Source organism: Diadema setosum, chromosome 1 (assembly GCF_964275005.1).
Source record: "Diadema setosum chromosome 1, eeDiaSeto1, whole genome shotgun sequence".
Lineage (NCBI taxonomy): Eukaryota > Metazoa > Echinodermata > Echinoidea > Diadematoida > Diadematidae > Diadema > Diadema setosum.
The window spans coordinates 2,024,679-2,048,785 of record NC_092685.1 but is presented as its reverse complement, the minus strand read 5'-3'; the positions used below and the strand labels follow the sequence as shown (position 1 = coordinate 2,048,785).

Here is a 24,107-nt window from a genome sequence, read left to right as displayed (position 1 = left end):
ATAAAGTACGTTTTTTGGAGGTAATACACGCAAGAATATATTATATTAATATACTGGTAGTTCAAATCCTCAACAAAGGTTAGAACGGGTCCCAGTTCTCCGTATATAAAATCAATTGGTTGGTGGCAGCATTTTCTCTAACGATCGAGATCTTATATCGATAGATCATGTATAGAGGTACGCGCAGCAACAGAGAGTTAGTCTAAAGTACCAGACTTCTCAACTCTGGTTGTGTGGTCTCTAGTAGATATTTTTTTATCCCCATTGGGAGTTTCCCGCTACAATATTATATAGATCTGTATACAAACTTCATGTACAGTTCCAAGTACATGTAATTATTCCTTTTTATGTAACTTGGCGAGTGTATCTCAAAGTTGTCTATAAACATCTAAGAGTGTGTACAGTTTCTGTTTCTAATATATCAACCTTCAACTTTTCGACATTGAAGGCAAATCAAATACGGTAGATCTCAATAAGTAATTCACCAAAGAGTCATATATTTTGCTTTCAAAGTATAAAAAAATAACATCAAATTTATTATCTAATTAATTTCCTTCTGTGTATATTTTTTTTTTATCACAACTGATCACTTACATAAAGTAAGTTTTTGGAGCTTACACTTGTGAACACACTAGAATATATTTTTTGTCAATATAGGAGTTCTAATCCTCCACAGATCTGCGTACTTCATGTACAGTTCCTAGTAATCATATTTCTTTTTATGTAACTTGACAAGTGTATCTCAGAGATAATAACATCTAAGAGTGTGTACGATTTATGTTTCCATATAATAAACCTAAAAATTTTTGGTATTGAAGTCATACAATAGTTCTATAAGTAGTTAACTGAAGAGTCAAATATTTTACTTTTAAGTGTAATAAAAGAACATAATTCATTATTTAATCAATATCCTTATGTGTATATTTTCCTTTGTGTTGTCACAACCTATCATTTTCACAAAGTAAGTTTTGGAGGTTATACTTTTGAACACACTAGAATATATATATATATATATCTGTCAATATAGTTCAAATCCTCCACATACACATCAAAGAACAATACATACCCTTTAATCTTACCAAAGGGACAGTGTATCATAATTTGATACTTACAAGTCTGAGACTGATGTTAACCTTGCCTCCACTAGTATCAGTCTTACTAAGGACAACAACATCCACTTTGTCTCCAGGCCCGAGTGTGTGGCCATTGAGGACAGTATGACTCATCTTTGTTTTATGGCACAACCCGTTAGTGCCCACACCAATGTCCACAAACACACCAAAAGGGACCGCATTCTTGACCACCCCAGTGACCACAACTCCGGGCTTGATGTCATCAATGGACATCACACTCCTCTTGAAGACAGGCTTTGCATACTCTGGTACCAAGAGAATGAGAAGGAGTTGGTTGGTGCATTTTTTTTTTTTTTTAGAATACTGACTTCAACAGTTCTTTTAAAGGTAATAAAAAAACCACACATGTATGTAGTTGGTGAAATTCTTGTTTGTTTTTTTAGTCCACACACGAAAGCAGAACTACAAGTGTACACAGCATTTGGCTCCACAAAGTTTTAACTCTATGTGGCACATTAAAAGAAAGCTGTGGATCCACAAAAACTTTACAAATTCACAAAGAATATTGAAAAATGAATTACTTTCAGAAGTATCAGGTAAAATGTAAAACCTTCACTATATAACAATCAAGTCAAATCAAGGTTTAATCATATGAATCATAATTTGGTCCCACTTTGTGACATACATAAGTTATCTCAGGAATGTTTAAAAAGACATAACAAAGAATAACAAACATAAAAATGGCAGAGAGTTTTGATCTTATAGTTACCTGCTCTGATATCTTTGTTGGCAGGTTGGCTCAAACCATCTATGATGAGCTGCAAAGTCGGCTCTCCAATGCCAATCATTCTTGCTAGCGAAGACTTGCCTAATATGGCAGCACACAGCAGGGAAAATAGTGAACAGAAGATAGAAATGACAAAGAGATGAATACATGACTCAACAGATACAGGACAAATAAAACTTATATCAAGAGGTAGAGACAACATTTGACAGCTGAGAACAGCTGTCTTACCTTTCCCACGTTTTTAAGATTATCATCGTATGCGTAAGCATTCTTTTAAAATCAATTACTTTCTCTCACACTCGATGACAGGTTATACAAGCAGACCAAAAAAAAAAACTAGAAATGTCGCTTTGGCGACTGGTATGCCTCCGCCATAATGCATGATTTTCCCAATAGGTCTAGATAGTACATGTGGACACTGTGTGATTACATTTTCACAAAATTGGCAAAATATTGGAATGACAAGTTTGTCACAAATGTGTTGAATGTTCACTTTCCTTGACGTAGGTTTAATTGGATGAATAGGAGAGCATGTATCTAGGGATTTAAGGATTTTAACTTGACTTTGACCCATTCATACATTTAGGCATTGAGTGATTTTCAAGGTACAGGTGTGGAGAAAAAGTGCAATTTCTGAATTGAATAGTAAATTGTTACCATTTTCATCTGTCCCTTGACCCTAAAATTCATAACATAATTACAGTAAACCTCGCATGAGTCGAAGCTCTCGGGACTGACAAAAATGCGTCGACTTAAGTGAACTTCGACTCTCGCGAGAGTCTATTTTTTTTTCGACTCACAGTTATGTACATAGTATTATAGTACATTTGCATGCATGTGTGTGTGTGTGTGTGCGTGCGTGTGTGTGTTTGCATTCAAATTTGTCTGTTCTTGAAGATAATGTTCTTATTTTGTTCTTAATTGAACATGGAATTTGTATCAATACTAGTAGTTAAACGTAGTTTTGAGAATGTCTGCGCTAATGTGGCAATGTGCATGTGTTATGTCTATTGTGCAATATAGGTAGCCATCTCTGTCAACCTACCCTTGAGACAAACACTCTCCCAGGCCCATCCCACCTCCATTGAACAAAACTATACAGCCAGCCGGGCACGCACAAACAAGCTCCGCCCACTTGGCCTGTCACTAAAATATTAAAGCAGCGATTGGTTGATGACCAAGGAGTTCTGGCTTGACATGGATAAAGTATGGATGTGTTGTGTGTATGGATAAATGGATCGATGTGCTGTGTGCATACTATACATGTGTATGTATTCGACATGCGTGCGGCGGAGGCAGCGGTACGGTGAGTGTGCATGCTTACCTGCAGCAGGTCAGGGGTTCTGCGACATGCCGATTTTTTTGTTCTCCTCTAAATGTCATGAGAATGCCAGACAAATCTTCTTCGGCTCAAGTGATGTATACTACGTGTATTTTGTACAAAAGGGACTGAATGTTTTACTTCGACACAGCCGAAATTCGACTCTCGTACTTCGGCTTATCCAAATATTTCTTAGGGAAAATACATAGGGGAAAATCGGGACTTTTTCTTTTGCTTCGAGATAAGTGATTTTCGACTCACTCGACGTCGACTTATCCGAGGTTTACTGTACTTTCAGGTAGAACATGCATAATATGTACTAAGTTTCAAGGTAACTTGAGCCACTTCCGAGATATGGAGGAAAAAGTTAGTTCAGCACTTTCACTTGATCTTTGACCCTTTGACCTTTGAGGTAAAAAGAGAAAAAAAAAAACTTTCCGGAGAATTTCTATTAGGTTACACACGCATACACCAAGTGTAAAAAAATAACCCTGCTGGCATTGCATAAATATGAGGGTAATAGTAAAATTTTGAAGTCTTGCACTTGACCTTTGACCCCTGACCTTTGACCCCATGAACCCTACATTCTCTAGATAATCACTTCCAGTCAGTACATGTATATACTATGTTCTATGAAGATACCTTGAACAATTTTCCAAGGTACGGAGAAAAAAAAAAGAAGTTTTAATATTTTTACTTGACCTTTTGACCTTTGACCTCATGACCCAAACTTTCACCAGAGAATCTTAATCGGGTAATACATGTATACACTAAGTTTCAAGAAAATCTCTTCAGGCATTCAATAGATATGGTGGAAATAGTGAAATTTTATGTATTTGACCCTGACCTTTTGACCTTTGACCTTAGACCTCATGACCCAAACTTTCACCAGAGAATCTTAATTGGGTAAAACATGTATACACTAAGTTTCAAGAAAATATCTTCAGGCATTCAATAGATATGGTGGAAATAGTGAAATTTTATGTATTTGACCTTGACCTTTTGACCTTTGACCTTGAGCATGTGCACCCAAAAGTTGATAGGCACAACTTCACCCCCTAATACACATACATGCCAAGTTTCATTAGGATACCTCAACAGGTTTTGATAGTTACCTTGTCCACAAAATTCATTACGGACGGACGGAAGGACGGACGGAAGGACGGACGGACGGACGGACGGACAACCCGAAAACATAATGCCTCCGGCACCACTTCGTGGCGGAGGCATAAAAAAGAACCCGGAAGAACAAGAAAGCCTAAACTAATGCCAATGAGAAATTTCCATAATACTAGTAACTACAACACAGGAAAATTGGGGTAAGAAACATCTTTATTAACTCATGAAAAAAGATCCCCTTGCCCTTGCCGATCCCCCCCCCCCCCCCCCCCCCCCGAATGCATCCTTCAGCAAGATGCTGCATCTCCTGTTATTCATGACCAAAATGTTTTTATGGTTACCTGGCAACCCTCAGTAAATAATAATGGCAGGGAGGGACAGAAGAACAATGCACGATGTACTCTCACTACGGGCTAACGTGGGTTAATAAGATGACACCGTTATTATTGCCTGTCTTCAGTTAGCCTGCAGAAACTGTCCTGGTTAGATAGCATCAGGACTGCCAATCTCTTCAGATAAAAAATTGTACTGATGTATATAAATAATAATGCCTCCGGCACCACTTCGTGGCGGAGGCATAAAAACACATTTTGAGGGCAAAAAAAAAAAAATCACATTTTGGTTAAAGTATGACCAAACTCCTCACACTAAGCAAGATAAATAAAGTTTCAGACAAAATAGTTTACTCAAAAACACAATTTCATATCTTATCTGAAGGAAAAAAAAAACTACCGTTAGTGCACCAGTTTTCGACAGGACCCATATTTCGACACCCAGCAGATATTTCTTATTAAATTTTATACTCAGTACAAACGTCTGACTTCAACAATCAACCAAGTTATCAATCACATTTCTAGTCTTACATAAACACCGTTTGTCACTTGTCATCATTATCCACGGTAGAATATTTAGGAGAAAAGCAACACAGTGTCAGCAGAAATGTTGATGTCAGCCATGTTTAGGGGTTCAAAACAATATGACGCATTTTGTATACATCGCCGTAAAATGAAATTCACCCATGCCGGTTATCCTACTTTAGTATCAGTTTGTTTGCCAAATCCTGATGTTTGATTTCATAATCGTCTTTAGTAATTTCATGGCTGAATTCGTGATAAATGAGCAAACTTGTAGAAAGAGTTGGCTTTGAGAATGCGGCACCAGATTTCGACATTCCCATCAAGACACGTTATAGAGGAAACAACAAGTTCTTGCGCCGGTACGATTGCTAGTTTGCGTCCACAATGCAGTGTACGCGTACTGTACGCGCCATGTGATTTCTGTGTGATGCGCGCTGTGATTGTGTCAAAAAATGATGCTGGGTGTCGAAATCTGATGCCAGCGACGGCGTGACGGAAATCGCTTAAAAATTGAACGCGAGTGCATTCAAATGGGAATTCGTTTAAGGCATATTATTATTGGCCTTTGTAGCTCAACTTCATATCGAAATTCCGAGGTAAAACGGTACAGTATTGATGGTAAACAAGGAAATGTGCTAAAGTGTCGAAAACCGGTACCCTTACTGTACCTATGTATCATCCATCTAGAGATGAGAGCCCACCCAAAGAGATGTCCATGCTGTGCTTTGTGACCGTATCATGCTTACGATGTGACTGTACCATGCTTAGGATGTGACTGCATTGTCCTTACCATGTGACTGTATCATGCTTACCATGCGACTTCATGCTTACCATGTGACTGTAACATGCTTACCATGTGACTGTATCATGTTGTCAAGTTTCTCCTTCATGGTTCCTGTCCCTATCTCTTTCCTTGAGGCTGATGCCAGTTCCATCAGGCTGTGAAAAGAACAGCCAAACCATGACCAGGGCCTTATTTCATAAAAAGTTGATACAATAGCCATGGCTCGACACTAACTTTTTTGTTTGGTGGCCCGATGGGGCCACCAAAATCGTAAATTTCAAATTTTTGGTGGCCCGAGAGAGAAATTTGGTGTCCCGAAAAAAGAAACAATAAAAAACATTAAAAGTCCTTTTTTTTTTTTAAATGAGTCAAATATTTAAGTTTTATGATAGTAAGAATTATATATCTACTCATAAATAAACTTCAACAAACTTGCAACACTCACTCTTGGGCACTCATTCAGTCCTTTTCATCCATCCTTTAAACAAATTAACTGCTAATTTCCGGCGCAAAAAGTTACGAATTTATTGACATACTTTTCAAAAAATTTTGGTGGCCCGAGGCGGGCCACCAAATTTGCCCTTTTATGAAATTTGGTGGCCCGACTTTCATTTTTGGTGGCCCCGGGCCACCGGGCCACCGTTAGTGTCGAGCCCTGCAATAGCAACTCTTGCTGGAATGGCAATTCTCACTGTAATGATGAGAATCAGGCTGTTGCTATTGGAAGTTGCAATTTCAGCAAGGAGTTGTTATCCAAACATCTTTTATGAAATAGGGCTCTGGACTGTCTAAAATTTAGTGTGTGGAGTCCCAGACACACTATTTGTACTATGCAATTACTGGTTTTTCAGGCAATCAAAATCTGGAATGGAAAACAACAACAACAACATTTTCATCTACAATCCTTAAAATAATACTCTTTCATGACACAAAACATCTTGGGGGTTTAGATAGAACATCAAAATACACATAGACTAATAAGATGCAAATTCTGTGCACCACTGTCACAGAATCAATCTATCTACACACATGACATTAGAGGAAGGGGAACTATCAAGTATACCACTTAAACAACACATATTCTGATATGCTGGAATCATCTGCAACAACATCTGTCATCTTACAAAACAGTTGTTACCACAAAGATCAACTCAAGGTAATCTAAGTCCACATTGTACTAAGTATGTTCCTACAATTGACGAAGGGCAATAAAAATCAAAGAAGGGAACTTACTCTCCTGCCCTTTTATAGGACTCGGGGTGTATCCATGTGGAGTCTAGTAAATCTGCATCGTCTGATGATTCTGGTGATGTCTTCTTCCTCTTGGCTGGTCGAGATGCTGACTTCATGTTTCTCTTTCTCTTGGAGGGTTTGATGTCTTCCACTTCATCCTGACTGCATACATTAGGAGGAGGTTGGGGACAACGTGATGATGAAGACTAAAGACATCCACTCATCATGTGAGGTGTTGTGAATATCAATTTTCACAGTAAAATCATATTAATTCTAAAAACAGACACAAAATCAATGGAATGAAAAATGACATATCTGAGAAATGATAACAACAAAAACATCTACAACGAGAAAGAAATTCATATGAATGAATAATACACATTAGCATGTTGTAGGCTTAGAAGTATACTGCAAACATATTTGTCCCACCTAAGCAAGCTTTTAAGGACATATAGCTACAGTTTAGGTCATCTTGGGGAACATTGCATCTTATGAATACCTAGTTATGCCTCTGTCACTGGTCTGTACAAAGTAGTTAAAACAGTGCGCCATTTTGAAATGAACATGTCTGCATTCTTTACCACAAAGGAAGCAAGTGACATGCAAACAGGAAACCTGATGCAATCTCAGTGAAGACTAACCTGTCTGTGGCTAAATCTTGTGAGGGCCCCTCTCCAGGAGCAGACTGAAGGATTCTGATGAATCCTGCACACTGCTTGAAGGTCTTGGGTCCCAGCCCCTTGATCTCCAGTAGCTGCTGTCGATTCGTGAACAGTCCAATCTTCTTCCTGTGAGCAATTATCTTTTTCGCCATCGCAACACTGATTCCAGCAACACGTCTGCAGAGAAATAGACCAATCAATCATCTTACTACCACTAGACGGGGTCCTTCATACCTAGGCACCACATGTGCCTCTCCAGCAAATCAGAAGTGTTGGACCTTTGCGTTGCATTTATAGTTTATAAGAGCATCACTGACACAGCTCCGAGACAGCACCTCGGAGATACCACGATCTTCTATCTGTCACAATGGCAAAGTCTTGTCCGTTACTATATAGTGTCCCTGAACATATGAACACAAGCTAGAACCCTGCAGTATACAGTACTAAGTAATATGTGGCACTTGTTTGGTACTTCTCTGCGCAATACTTTTCAGAAAGCAAACTAACTAGAGGATGTGACTTTAGAACCAAAAATAAGGAGTGCAAATAAGCTTAATGTCATTATTCTTTAGTGGGAGTGTTACTTCACTACCAAGTGAGATTAAAAAGAGAGATATAGAAAGCATATTCTCCAACACATATGGCAGAGACTAATATGTTGTGAATGACAGGATGATCATCAATATCGCCCTCTATGGTCAGCCTGCTCAGTATACTCACATCAACACGAATAGCTCACAGGGCTTTTGTACCTAGAGGACCAATCACTCACCTGAGGAGACTTTCTGAGCACACGTTAATGTCTACCCCAACAAAGCTGACACATAACTCCACCACATCATCCAGAGCCTCCTTCAGCTGTTTCTCTGGTACATCATGCTGCAGGAAAACATGGCAGGAAAGAAAAGTTTCTCAATAGGCACCAGCCTGGAAACAAAGCTCTCAGTCAGTAATCGCACATGTGTACACAGTGCAGCATCTCTGACGTGTAGTAGTTCATTTGGGTTACTGCATACATTACAGATGCCTGCACTGAACAGTTTTTGTATCTGCCTTTGAAAGCAATGCTCCCACCAAGCAAATCATGACTGAAACAAATCCATAGATTAATTCTTTTTCTGGTCTTCCTAAACTTTGATCTTTACAAACACATGGTCATTCAATTTTGCCCAAAGATATGCACGTACAGGACATAATGCAATTACATTTGTTTATCAAACAGAAGTGATGAGACTACCTGATGGACTTCCATAACTTGGTGATCTTTTTCACTGGATTTGGGTATGTGTGTGTGTTATTGTCACATTTTGATGATCAAATGAGATCAAGTTATGAGCTAGCTTGTTACCTGGTACATCCCAACTCCAATGTGCTTGGGTTCAATCTTCACCAACTCAGCCAGAGGGTCTTGTAGTCTCCTGGCTATTGACACTGCACAGGAAAGATTATACTCAGTTGTGTCTAGTAAAATCATACTACAACATTATAAAGATCTATCAGTGGTTATATGTAGCCTTGATGTGTGACGGGGAAATTTACAGGTTTGCTTAAGTACAAATACGCGAACAATGAATCTCACAAATCACATAATGTACATTAATTAGTAAGCACACTGCAAAGTTGAATTAATGTACAATAATGGAGCACACAAATATCACAGACTGAGTGATGTGTAATTACAATAAAGTTATTCAAAGGATTTGGTAACATACGATCACTTGAGAAGATATTTCAAGGATCCATTTATGAAAATTTCACAAGCAAATTCAAAATGATGTAGTAAAACAGAGTAATGTTACAAGAAAATTGTAAGAGGCTTGCAACCAACGCTAACCAGCACTTCGGACATTTGGATCAAGGTGGGGCATCTCTTTTTCTGCTTCAGCTGATACACTGTAGATTGAAGACCCATCTTCATTGACAATGCTAGGAGAGAAATTGGGAAAAGACAGAAAAAACAGACATTATCCCAAACACTACAAAACACATCAAGGGTGCACACATTATCCATTCTAACAGTTCAGATTGAAAGGCTTTCAGCAGAGATATAAGTGTTGCAGCATGTGATATATGAATGGCAAATATACTGATTAAGAAAACTTACATTTGGTTCAGAAACTATATTCAATGCTCTCAAGGAAACTTTCCATAACTGAACATCACTATATTACATTTTATGGTAAATTGTCACTCAGTGTAATTTTCTAATGAACGCAAACATGTTATCAAAGCAATGGATATGAACTTCCTCGGGTGTTCTTAAACCAGTGAGGATGGGCTAATTTTGCTACAACACGCATCTCCCATAGACACTTGCCCAAGTATACTCAGGAATTGTCCTCAAAGAGTTAAAGACAGGCTGGTGATATTTCTAATACAAACGGACTCCAGGAAAACTAGACACTTCAAAGACTGTAATTTGGTTTAATTGTGCAAGAATTGTTAAGTCACCATGATGACCAGAAATTAGCTCTGAAATATCCAGACTTTGTGTAGGCAAAGGGAGGGAAGCTCATTTCATTAAAAAAGCAAAGTATTCTCACCAGTACATGATGTTATTGTGTCTGAGAGCTTGGCTCAGTATGAGGTTTGAGATGAACACTTCTGTCTCTCGAGATGCTGTCCCGTTGCCAATGGCAACCGTGTTACATCTGATTACAGGAGAAACAAAGGGCAACAGAAGATTACTGATACACACAATCAATGATGCATGAAATCAGACAATTTGGTATAAATCACTCAATAAAGCTCAAAACAGGCACATTTTCTGTGTAAATATTCTTTTTAGTGTCCTTAGCAAATGTTAGAGAAAAAAAATTGTGGAATCAGAAAAAATTTCTTAAGTATTTTATTGCTTTTTAATTTCTTATGTATTTCTGTTTTTTTTACTTTATGTTTTTCATTGTTTTTTCGACAAAATTTGTCCGCGACATTGTTCCGAGCAGGAAAATATGTTACTAATTGATTTTTATCAATAAAACCCCAAAATAATCATGCCTTCATGAAATTTTGCTTGTAAACACAGTTTGCATTGAAATTGTACACGAATTCACGTTTTTGAGCAATTTTTGGTCTGACATGCACATACATATATATGCATATATACATATATGCATGCGAACACATCACATGCGCACAAATTTCAAATCCATGAACGGATAAGATGTTTGTGCGCGCATGCGCTGGCCGTAGTATTCAGTGCATGTAGCTCTCCCAAGGTCCTCTTGACCGAGTCACATATTCAGTCATCAATTCGAACAGAAAGGGACTATTGGCAGAACCAAACGTTGTCCGAAGCCTGTTTTCAATACTTCAACTTAAAGGTATACTATTTTAATCTAACAATGGCCTTTCCTATAAAAATATGGGTCATATAGATACCAAAAATGGGTAAAGTCGGTTAATTATAGTATCCATATTTTTTAGATGAATTTTCCATTTTTCATATTCTGACACTTTACCCCATGCTACGCCCCGCCCCTAAAAATCGGCGATATCGGGTTCACTCGATCATGTGACCTGTGACCTCACAACCAGAAGACACGACACTCGACCCCTGCCAGTCTAGTCGGTCATCGCGTACTTTCCTACTGTATGTTTCGAGTGTTGACACTTTCTGTTTCTCGAGTTGTTGTCGGATATTTAGCAAAAATGCCACAGCGATGTGTTGTTGCAGGATGCAGCAACATCACAAAAGACGGTGTTAGTTTGCATCAATTTCCAAAGGACGAAAACGTTCGCCGAATGTGGACTGCAAAAGTAAAATTGACTAGAGCAAAGTGGAGTGGGCCATCGGAGAGCAGTGTGCTTTGCAGTGCCCATTTCAAAGAAGACGATTTCGTCGAGAGTGGGATGCATTCCAAGTTTGGAATTAAAAAAAAGCGAATGCTGAAGTCATCAGCGGTACCAAACATCCAACTTGGAGCTGGACCTAGCTCATCTGAAGAAAAAACACCCAGGAGAGCAGCTGTAAAGCGAGAACGAATGAGGGTAAGTTAGCCAGGCCAGACCTTGCAGATGCAGTGTGTTTATAGGCCTATTATGATCTCTCCTTACCGTTAACCCCGCGGGCAGCGCCCTGGCTGCAGACTCGTGAGTCGTGTACGCTAGCTCTTGGGAACCCAATTATTGGATAATATTTCACCAACTGATTCCTCCGCCCCGATTGTAATATGTATATTCTCTATGAGCTCAACTATTTATTTGTGCAAATGACTCTTTATTTAGTTAGTTATGTGAGCTTTGCCACAAACTTCAGCGGTTTGGATAGCCGCCGAACCACACGACCCCGGTGCGGCTATCACCGTATGACTACTGGAGTATGTGGAGACTGGACTCGGGATATGGATGCATGCAGGCGAGGGACGGCCGGCCGGCCCCGCGCGCAGAGCTCCTGCTTTCGCTCGCGTTCAGCCTCAGCCTAACTGAGCCTCGGGCTCAGCTCAGGGCCTGCTATCCACAATTACAATGTAATGCTTGCTGTGGAGTTTGGGTTTGGCTTTGTCATAAATTTGCAAACTCGGACTCAGTCTTAAATAAAGAAATGCTTTACTTACTGCGACTCGGCCTGCTCACTGACTGAGCGTCCTAGGACCTAGGCCTAGGCTTTTCTAAGACTTCTAAATCTATTAAAGTAGGCCTATATAAAGGCCAAGGGTTAGATTTACAACTTTAATACAACTTACAAGGCCTAACCACGTTAGGCCCCTACACTACAAAAGGTGATGTGAGGTCTAACATGTGTTACTCTTACTTAGCAGCGGTATTATGATGTTAATGACAGTGCAAGCAGTAAATTTTAAAGCTGAATGAACATGAACATGAACTGGAACTTATTAGCAGACTTAGTTAAAACTTCCCTGCAGCTTATGTGATATATGCCTCTCTTGCTGGAAGTGGAATGCCAAATCAAGCTGCAGCTGCATAGCTAGCTGTACTGTAATAGTAGTAATTTTAATATTACTGTGGGTGCCAGTAAGCACCGAGGATTACATGTAACTGTTGTAGCCATTGTTAATGGGGGGGGGGGGGGGGATGGACACCATTTGTTGAGTCCTCCTGACTAACAGATGACAATCCTCTCTGCTGATGCCGAGACCATGAATATTACTAATACTATTACTAGGGATGTTTTGCAATGGAAAAAAAGGCTTATCAGCGGATAGCTACCGATCGGTGATATGAAGACTTTCATACATGTATTAAAGGGAAGATAAACCCCAAGAACAATGTGGATTGAGTGAAAGCAGCGACATTAGTAGAACACATCAGTGAAAGTTTGAAGAAAATCGGACAATCGATGCAAAAGTTATGAATTTTTAAAGTTTTGGTGTTGGAACCGCTGGATGAGGAGACTACTAGAGGTTATGACGTATGAGTGGACTACAATATCAAGAAAATATAAAGAAAATACTACAAAAATCCATTTTTCATGAAAATTACAAATTCCATCAACTTCGTATTGACATATGTTAAGGGTAGCAATTATTCCCCCTGCTTTCTGAAAGCGGTTGGTCCACTGCTCTTTCTTAATTCTAGAAAAGTGAATTTTTGTTGAATATCCTTTATATTTTCTTTGTATTGTTGTCCACTTATACGTCATATCCTCTAGTAGTCTCCTCATCCAGCGGTTCCAACACCAAAACTTTAAAAATTCATAACTTTTGCATCGATTGTCCGATTTTTCTCAAACTTTCACTGATGTGTTCTACTAATGTTGCTGCTTTCACTCAATCCACGTTGCTCTTTGAGTTTACCTTCCCTTTAACGTATGACTGATAACAATGGAAAAAAGATAAATTATGATTTTGCGCAAGGCCTGAATAGGCTGAATAAATAATTTTTAAAAATTTTTGTTCAGAATGATGGCTGTTTTATTGGTATACCGTCCTCAATCTGACCAATAATCGATATGACTGACATTGGCAGAGATCAGCTGAAAAAAACAAACAAAGTGATCAGAAATTCCCTACTTAATGAACAGGAAGAAATTGGAATGATTTTGAGTATGTACAATACTATAAATTCTTCAAGTTTGATGGGTGTATACTAACAACATTTCATAAATCATTATTCTGTAATTTGATAATTTGTGGCCAAAAAATGGAAGGAAGTGTATACATAGATGCACACATAATCTGATGTACCAGGTACCATTTGTACTTTACATTTAAGTGAATGGGGCACATAAGTCTTTGTTCCAGACATTGATTGAAAAACAAATTTTGTTTTTTCCTAAGGGGGTTTTAATTAAGTTTTTTGATAGGGTCTATACTTATTTCATTAGACATTGTCAAAGAATTCTTATGATTTTAGATTCTAATTCTTAAGATGATAAGCTTTTGATATATCATTTGAAGCTTGTGGTTGTATGGTGTATATGAGTTACAAGGAGTTGGATACAGCCACTGAAGAATTTCTACAATGGCATTTCAGATAGAGCACAATGAAAAAAAAAAAGTTGTTCTTTCTTCCCCAAGGTGTTGGATGAACTTCTGTCTGATGAACCAGTGCAGAAGTCCCAAGGGAGCCCTATGGCTGAAAGTGTTCAAGAGTCCCAGCCCTCAGAAGGGGAGGAGTCCAGGTTGAGCCCCTTACTTCTTAGTGTGCTTGCATCACAACCCTCCCAAGAGATGCCTGCCTTGGCTGGTCAAGCTTTGCAGGGGCCTGAAACTGACCCACGAGATACACCAGGATGCAGCAGCTGCGGTTCATATGAGGCTGAGCCCAGTATGGAAGAATTTTCCTCATCATACCCACAGGTAAAGTAAGATTTGATTTTGTGTCATGTGCTACATAATGACCTCACTATAATTGTTATTGTTGATTTCTGAAAAGATCAAAATAGGTTGTTTGGTTTGGTTTTGAAAGCTAGAATGACATACAGTAATCAGAAAAAAGGTAAAGAATGATATTATTTGTTATGTATTTGACTATATTTATGTTTATTATTTTACACACCCTCTCTCTTCACTCTGGACTCACCATTCAATGAAATATACGCACCCTCCATAGCAATTTTTGACTTACCTGTGCAGAATTTGACTGTCCAACTTGCGTACTGTCAGCCGATCACGTTCAGAATAAGTGCCTAACATACAGTACTTACCTACCTTAGGACCCACCAAGTAAAGTGACTGACATTGACACACCAAAACATTTCTGGCGCGACTCTCCGAGGTGTCCTCGACTGTACCCTGAGTCTCAAATTTTAGTGCAAGTACTCACTCATGACGCCTATCACTGGGGGTCACCTAGTGGGTCTTACAATTGACAGGTGCATAAACGTAACACACATGCAGGATTTACTGGCACCCCCTATTTATAACATCTTTTTCTGATTTCCTTTCTTTCTTTCTGTTTAGGAGCTTTCTACATCTAAGGATGTTCAGACTACCCAACAGCCTAAGTATCAGTCTTCTTCTACACAGACATCAGTTTCAACAAGAATAAAACGTAAGATTATTTTAGAAGAAATAATTCAAATTTTTCAAAAAGTAGCTTTTCTTTGATGTACATGCAAAATTATGGAAAGTGTTATTGTCTTTATTTCTTTGGAAGTTCAAATCAGAGCTTGCCACATGCACATACTCAGAAAATAGAATTTAAAAAACCCCATTATTATTAGTAGTAGTACTTGGTATCTTTATTATTACCAGTAATTACTATAATTATCTTTATCATTATTATTATTATTTACAAAGAGATGATTACATTTTGTTTTGAGTATGAGATGTGTATAGAAAACATGCATACATGTACGTTTGTCATTGAACATGGACATGAATAACAGTTGAATACCTTTGCTGTAGGTTACTTCCACAAGTGGAATGACTTGTCACTTTTTTAGTATTTTGATGGTTTTGTCAGATCTGGAAATGAACGAAGAAAATAGAAAACAAGAAAAAAAAAGGGGGGGGGGAGTAGTAGGTCTCTCATTCTCGTCTATCCCACTGTTCTTCATAATGTACATTTAGGTATCCAGATCTCTGTTCAAATGAGCGACAAAGGCACACAATATGTTGCACCCGAGACTGAGGACATTGAGGAGAAAACATTTGAAAGCAAAGGGACACTCTGCAAGTTGTCAGATGAGGATGTTGAAATGGAGGAGGAGGAGGAGAAAGAGGTTGCACTAGAAGAAATGGAGAAGGAAGAGGAGCAGAAGTCAAACAGTGATTCACCAGGCTTCACTGCACATGGTTCAGATGAGTCTTCATCCGATGCCCTCAGTTCCCCAGAGAAACCACTGAAAAAAACCTCCAAAGTGTAAGTGTTTCATCTTATTCATCTCATGTGCCATAAATAGTGCAATATTTTAAGGGCTGAATTCACATACACATCTTTTGCTGAGAACATAGGGCAATATGTATCTCAGATTTTTTTACCTGCAAAAATTGTTGAAAATGATATTATTTGCAGCATTACATGTGACTGCCTGTGAATCGTTCATTTTAGGTTTACCCTGTGAAGCAATGGTATGATTGAATAAATGAAGGAATGATATAATTTGACTAAAAAGTCACAAGAAATCAATATGCTGATAAAGTACAGACACATACAGGTGTATGTGAGAGTGTGTTTACACCTAAATTTTCATACATAATATACTTTCAGATGGGAATTATCAAGGAAGATTTTTCAATCTGTACCAATAATACACATTACTTTTAAATCATCACTATAATTGTTGTACCTTTATGCATCAGTATGTATCAAAAGTACAACAGGAGCAACAGCTCTCCAAACGTCATGATTGTATTGATAGGAATTCACTTTATTTCTTTTGAATTGATGTGATTTGTCATCATAAGTAATGTATTTTGTGCATTCCATATCTTTACTTGTGCAGCCGTGGAAGAAGGCCTGCAGTGTCTGTGTCTATGAAGCCTGGAGTAGATGTTCTACCTCAAGATGACACTAAGTACCTGGTATTTGAAAAGCAGCTCTTGGATCTTTTCCGGTTGTGCCGACATTGCAGGTCCGGAAATGTCAGCATCACCAAGAGGTTGATGGGGACCATGCTGATAATCTCATCAGAGTGTTGGACATGTAACAAAACTGAGAAATGGGAGAGTCAATCCTACCTAGGAAACCAAGCAGCAGGTAATGTGCTGCTTTCAGCTGCAACTCTGTTCGCTGGAGGGAGCTGGGCAAAGATGCAACGTATCCTGAAGAACTTGAAGGTGGCTGCCATAAATGAACAAACGTTCTACAAGATACAGAGGGAGATACTGCAGCCAGTGATTGAGCGCAAGTGGGCTATTGAGCAACAGAAAGTTGCTGATGAGTTGTCGGCAAGAGGAACTCCATTAGTCATTGCTGGAGACGGACGAGCTGACAGCCCGGGGCACTCGGCTAAATTTGGAGTCTATACTGGGCTGGAAGTGACCACCAACAAGATCATTGACATTGAGCTAGTACAGGTATTGAATTTGTTTACTTTTGAACCCTAGTGAGAACACATTTGTTTTTACAGCTTATCATTGATGGAACATCCATGCAGGATATCCATGACATCCATGCAGGACATTAAATAATCCTCCCCCCCCCCCCAAAAAAAAAAAAAAAACAAAACAAAAAACAAACAAACAAACAAACAAACAAACAAAAAAACAAACAAACAATAATAATAATGATAATAATAATAAAAAATCAAAAAAATATAAAAGGTTAAAAGATTTTTTAAAGGAACATGATTATCATACTTCTGTAATATTACTTTACTAACATTCAATAATGCATCTGATTTTTCCCCCCACAATATTGATAGATATTGCACACTCCCAACAATGGTAGACATGCATCACTGTTACCATTTCTTTTAGTTGTACTAAGATTATTTCCACTATGCATAGCTACATGATTCTTTTTGTTTTCTTTTGTATCAGAGCAATGAAGTCAAGTCCAGCTTCCATATGGAACTTGAAGGGTTCAAGAGATTTCAAGCATACCTTGGCAATCATGACATGGAAATTGCCAAACTGATAACAGACCGACATCGGCAGATCGCAAAACATGTGCGAGAGATGTGTCCAACTGTTCTTCACATGTTTGATGTGTGGCACATAGCCAAGGGTATATGGTTTAAATTCATAAACTTAGCACTGAAAGAATTTTTACAAATTTGAGTCAGAATGTTGGTAGAAGTTTTAGATTTGTTGTGAGTTTATTCTGATTTGGGAGGACGACAGAATGACATCTTCACAAACACAAAGCAGCATTAGAAGAGAATTCAAGAGAGATTTATTTCTAAAGAACAAGATACACTGTGTCCATTTTACTTGCCACAGTTTTGTTGATGCATAAATTTGGTAGACAAAAATTATTTTCAAATTGTGCTTTTTATCTTTAACCCTAAAAAGACTGGGGGGGGGGGCCTAAAAGGCCCCCCCCTCGACATTTCGCGCGATTACTCAGCAACACGCAATGCTCTCGCCGCGATGCTCTGTGACTTTTTTCTTTCGAGTTTCCCGCACATTTTGACACCAAATTTGTGACGCCCGGGGGTACGGTTCTGAAGTTACATAACATTTTGTACATGCACGTGAGACCAAAAATGGCTCAAAAATGCGATTTTGTGTACAAAGTCAATACAAATTGAGTTTTATCATATGGTTCATATAAATATGCTTATTTTTACTCTCAATGGCTAAAATCAATTTGTTTTAGTAGTATTATGCTTCAAAAAGGGTCTGCCACAAATTTTGCTGAAAAAAACAACAAAAACAAAAGGTCGAAAAAACAAAGAAATACATAAGAAATTCATAAAACAATAAAATAAATTAGGAATTAATTTTGATACCGAATTTTTTTCAAGTACATTTGCTAAGAATGCTACAAAGAATATCTAGACCAAAAATGAGCACTTTTGGAGTTTTATTTACTGATTTAGATAAAAAAGTCTGATTTCTCGCATAAATTAGCATAATTAATCAAAATAAAATAAAAGAAGACTATTTTGGAAAATTTAAATATACGATCTTGTAGATTACATCGCACATTACCATTGTGCAAATTTCCGCGGCGATCGCGCGATCCACGGCCGAGATCTTAAGGGGGGGCCCTTTAGGCCCCCCCCCAGTCTTTCGAGCTACCAAAATAGCCCAGTCTTTTTAGGGTTAAAGTATACTTTATTATTAGTATACTTAAATTATCATAATGTTGTAAACATACATGTTGTATGGTTTAGGACAAGAAAATTGAGCAAACAACCTGAAACAGTTTTCTTTCTATTTTGTTTTATTGGTATTGATGCGTAGCTGTCCAAAAAAAAGTGCGTGCCCTGGGAAAACAGAAGTACTGTGGAGAAGTGTGTGCGTGGGAGAAGAGTATCACAAACCACATCTACTGGGTTGCCTCCTCTACTCAGGACAGCGAAGAGGAACTCCGTGTGGCAAAGTGGAACTCTCTTGCTAATCACATGCAGGGGATCCACGAAGGCCATTCAGACCTCTTCCCAGAATGTTTGCATGGCAGTCTTGAAGGAGAGAGAGCTAAGAAGTGGCTACGGCCAGGTAAATATTGTGAAATATCTACATTTGCATGCAAAACTATTCATCCCCCTCACGTTGAATCCTGCTTTTAGTGTGAAGGTTGCAATTTTGAATGGACTATGAATTAGATCTTGAATTTTGCTCTGGTATTAAATTGTAATATTATCTGTTCACAACTTGAATGGTTGAGTAGATGTCTGCAGTTGTAATGTTACTAATTTTGCCAGAATGTCCAAAATGCAAGGGTGTTGAATAATTTTGCGTGCAACTGTACTTATGCATACATAGTGCTAATACATGTACTAATATCCCACGTGTACTGGGAGTTATCTGCTTCATTGAATGAATTCAGGTCCGCTTCAGGCCCGAGCTAACATCAGCATAAGATGTTACTTCATTGTTCGCTTGGTCTAAATTGAGTGACACATGCAGGGCCAAAAGAATAGAAATAAAACAAATAAAGAAAAGAAGGGATATTGCATGTTCTGCTTTGTAGATTTATGTATGTGGTGGGTGTGTTTGTATGGGTAACTTTTTCCAAAACTAATGAACAAAAAGTGGTCATAAACATTTCAAGAGTTTTAGGACAATAGTTACAGTATTTACCATATACCTCTAATGCCGCACAGAACTGAATTGAAACCAGTAAGGAAAGTGTAGCACTAATTAATTTTGCATTTGCGGTTACAAAGCTAGGTTACTAAGTAAATCCCACTTAAAAAACGGGCGAAAGTTGTGTACAGTAAAGGGGGTATCAGACATTTAGTATGATGCTGTTGCACTGAAGTGTGAATGCAATTCAAAGGAACCTACAGTTGATGAATTCCCAAAATTGATTTCATACCTTTAGAGCCCCAAGAATTCATTTGCTGGCTGTAGTACCAACAGACATTTTCTCTTTGAATTGCCTCCCCAATTCATTTTTTGTCCCCGCCGAACGAGTTCGAGCAGGGGACTATGAAATGGGCTCCGTACGTGTGTGTGTCCGTGTGTGCGTCCGTGTGTGCGTCCGTGTGTGATCAAAATCTTCAATTTGCTACTTCTCTGTCAGTTATGAGCCAGTTTTGATTCTGTTTGCTTTATATGATAGCACTACATGGGAGCTTTGAAACTTCTACAAAGAATTTCAGTTGTGACCTTTGACCTTGACCATTGACCTATATTGTACATTTTGCTACAAAATGCTACTCCTTCGCCATTTCTAACCCGATTTCGATTCTGGTTGCTTTACGTGATGGCACCGAGGGCTTCAAAACAGAATTTTGACCTTTAACTTCTTTGACCTTTGACCTTGATTTTTGACCTATATTGTACATTTTGCTTCAAAATGCTACTTCAGGTGGGACATATATTATGCACCGCATAATTTCTACTTTTCCTTGTTGTTCTTGATATCCAGGTACGAAAGTCGCTGAAAAGTTTGATGACATCATTTGCAGCAGAACTCTTCTCAAAGATATCAAGAAGATGTCATGTGGGCAACAAACTTCCTCTCTGGAATCGTTTCACAGTGTGATCAATCAGTTCGCACCCAAGATGAAGTCGTACGGTTACCATGGCATTCTTTGCAGGCAATTATATTTTTGTGTGTATTTTAGTTAATCTGTGCTCTTACCCTTCCTCTGCCCTTCCAGCATCCCCCCCCCCACCACCATCACAAAAAAAAAAGGAAGGAAAGAAATGTACTGACTTGACTTCCCAATCTTTGTTTTACAACAAATATTCGAGCCTTCAGGTGTCTAAACAAGTCTTTCCTTAGTTCAAAAACAATGTTTTAATGCACTTTACAACTTCTAGTGACATAACGTTCCTTCCTACAATGACAATGGCCATGAGAATGAGTTGTAAGTATAATACCTATATTCACAAGGTGTAATCCAAGTGCCCCTCCCCCTCCATTGATATACCTAGCTATGCCACTTTGTCCTTTTATTTGAATGGTTGTTCCAATGTTAGGTTACTACTGAACATCATTTTTTTTTTTACATAACCTTGTGTGCAATGGCTGAATTTCATCCCCAAGTTCTTATATCATATTTCTGTTACAGGCTTCACCTTGCAGCATTGCATCACAACGCTAACAGTGACCGGCAACAAGCCACCACCAGTGAAGGAGAGCGTCGTTTCATCATCAGCAAGCCCAAATACAAGCCTGGATCAGCGACTGCAAAGGCCATCAAAGAACCTCCCACCTACTGTAAGTTAAAGCTTTGATAAGCAAAATAGGATGCTGTCTAGTTTTGTTGTCGAAAGACTATTTTGTACATAGAAAAATTATACAGTTTATCACTTGGTAATGGTAATCATAACAGTGCTTCCCCACTACAAAAAGAAAAGAGAAGAAAAGAAATGCAGAAATAGGGAGAAATTTATCATTCAAGATAAAAGATGTACTACATTTTAATGTGAAGAAAAACATATGTGTGTTAATGTGTTTTATATCTCCACTCCTCACTTTTTTTTCTGTTCTATAGCATATGTTGAGGAACTCATGACTGAAGTTTCAGAGTATGACAGTGAGGCATCTCCACATGCAAGACAGCCATCACCACCTCCACTGTCCAGTGAACACACTTACCCATCAAAAGAAGATGTCATTCAACAGCATCAGACCCGATTCAGTTCAGCCCATGAATGAAGAGAGGTTGAGTGGATTAGAGTTCTTAGGACACAAGGCTACAAAGAAAAAAAATGCTGTTCAGTTGTAATTTAACATCATTACATCCTTTAGAATAAATAAAAGGACAATGTGGCTTAGATAGGATATATTGATTGGGAGGGGAAGGGGTGCTCCTTACAATTTTTTTTTTTCACTTTTGTCGAGCCCACTGAAGGATGAGAGACTGAGGGATTGAAATGGTTTCTATCATCTATCCGTCTGTCATAACTTGGCTCCACCATACTCAGTTTTGTCTAAACCTTTTTGGTACACATATAGTTCCTATTGACAGTCGGATTTGGATGGAGTTAAAGGTCACCGAGGTCAATGATTTTTAGCCTGTTTAAAAATTTTGTCTAAGTTTTTCTATGTACCAGTAACTGGGTGAGACATCCTCATGAAATGTGACATTATTGGAAGTGAAAATATGTCACTAAAAAAAAAGAGGCATCAAAACATCAAGTTTTAGAACCAAGAAAAGAGTTGAATGGATACTTGAACTTTGCAGTATATGTTGTAAAACAAATAAGCATTGTGTGCATTTATGATGGAGGACTTACCATGGTACATGTATGTCAAAATATGTTTTTACTTATTATTTCATTTTATTTATTTACTTATCAATTTATCATTTTATTTATTTGTACTGTATTTTTTATGGGGGGGGGGGGGGGGGTTAAATACCTTCAATAAAGATACCCCATAAAGGGTCTCCAGAAAGACCCATGATATGTTTTATTGCAGCAAGCATTCTTGAAAGAAAAGAAAAATACGTGTCACAGAAGTATTTTGACAGTCTGGTCGTTAATTCTTAGTAAGTAGGCCTACATGCATCACCACTTTTTTTATTTGCCTGTAAGGTAGTATTATGGTATGGCCTGTATCGTCTGTCCATTAGCAAATTGTTGTGCAGATAACTCCTTTATCGTTTGGTAAAATTTATTCATTCTTGCATTGATAGATCATATTGATAGGTATTTGTGTGTAAAGGTGAGATAACTTTAATAGGTAGGTCAAAAGTCACGGAGGTGGTATGCCTGAAAATATGTATTTCTCAAGATAACCAAGTATTCAAGATACAGTTTTGAATTTCAAACCTGGCAAGTGTATACTTTGTAAGGTGTAAATGATGTAATGTGATTATGAGTTCATGAGGACAAAGGTGAAAGGCTACCAGATCAATATATACATGTGCCTGAAAATACACTGTTGTGATATGTTGTGAACTGTTTGAAATATAAACTTTTAACCTGGAAGATATCTACTTGGTATGGTGTCATGTAATGAGTTTGTGTGTTTATAAGGTCAAACGTCACAGATCAGAAACATGAAATACACAAGACTCATTGAATTAGCAACTGAAAGAGATAGCTTTTTAGTTTCATCCATGTTTTAGACTTTGAAGTACGATTCAGCTTGTACAGTGGAACCCTGTTATAACAAGTGTTGAGGGACTATGAAAATGATTGTTTCTTTGGTTTAAAATCTCATTATATCAGGGTAGAAAAATAACTATAAAAAGTTTGCTCTAATTTCAGTTGATATTTTAGCCATCTAAAGACTTGTATTTGAACATTCATGGTTAAATGCTCCTCACTAAAACGGTATTAGTATCCAGTATCATAAAACATTTCTGCATGTATGTTGATTGAATGTTGATACCTTTGAATCATCTCGTAAAAGAATTCGCGCTTACTTCATCTATTGTGAGATGAATAAATGTAGAAGTACTACACAGCATTACATGGAAGGTGTTCTCTTGATAATTTTAACCAAATTTTACACAAGTTGTATGTGTATATGTGTGAGGGTGTCTGTGTGTGGGGGTGTGTTGTGTGTGTGTGTTCTGAATTACTAAGAAAATTGCTATTTGGGTATTTCCATATAAGGGGTCTGATTTATGAAATTGGTGCCCGTTTCATCTGACAACCGCATGATTTTGTTGCTTAGAGTAAAGATACAGAGGGCTGAGAAAGATTGTAAAATGATTCTGTAAATGATATTACATCCTCGTGTAGAATCACTTTGAAATCTCACTGTACGACACTGTATTTGCATCTGTACTCGGCACCACAGAAACATGTGGGTGTCAAATGAATCAGGGCAAGAAACATTTC

At 38.1% G+C, this 24,107-nt stretch overlaps 1 protein-coding gene and 1 pseudogene across 1 annotated transcript in view; one reads left to right on the top strand and one right to left on the bottom strand.

Annotated features, from left to right (window-relative positions):
* Positions 1-1,094: 1,094 nt before the first annotated feature.
* The window catches only part of LOC140232735 (S1 RNA-binding domain-containing protein 1-like), a 36,215-nt gene continuing 13,202 nt past the window's right edge, over positions 1,095-24,107 (bottom strand). The window contains exons 10-18 of the mRNA XM_072312855.1: positions 10,380-10,487; positions 9,671-9,762; positions 9,185-9,267; positions 8,609-8,715; positions 7,816-8,013; positions 7,175-7,336; positions 6,011-6,096; positions 1,843-1,941; positions 1,095-1,378 (exon numbers count right to left, since the gene is read on the bottom strand). Coding sequence (XP_072168956.1) covers positions 1,095-1,378; positions 1,843-1,941; positions 6,011-6,096; positions 7,175-7,336; positions 7,816-8,013; positions 8,609-8,715; positions 9,185-9,267; positions 9,671-9,762; positions 10,380-10,487 — 1,219 coding nt within the window. The remainder of the gene's footprint in view (positions 1,379-1,842; positions 1,942-6,010; positions 6,097-7,174; positions 7,337-7,815; positions 8,014-8,608; positions 8,716-9,184; positions 9,268-9,670; positions 9,763-10,379; positions 10,488-24,107) is intronic.
* On the top strand, positions 14,370-22,646 carry LOC140246009 (uncharacterized; annotated as a pseudogene).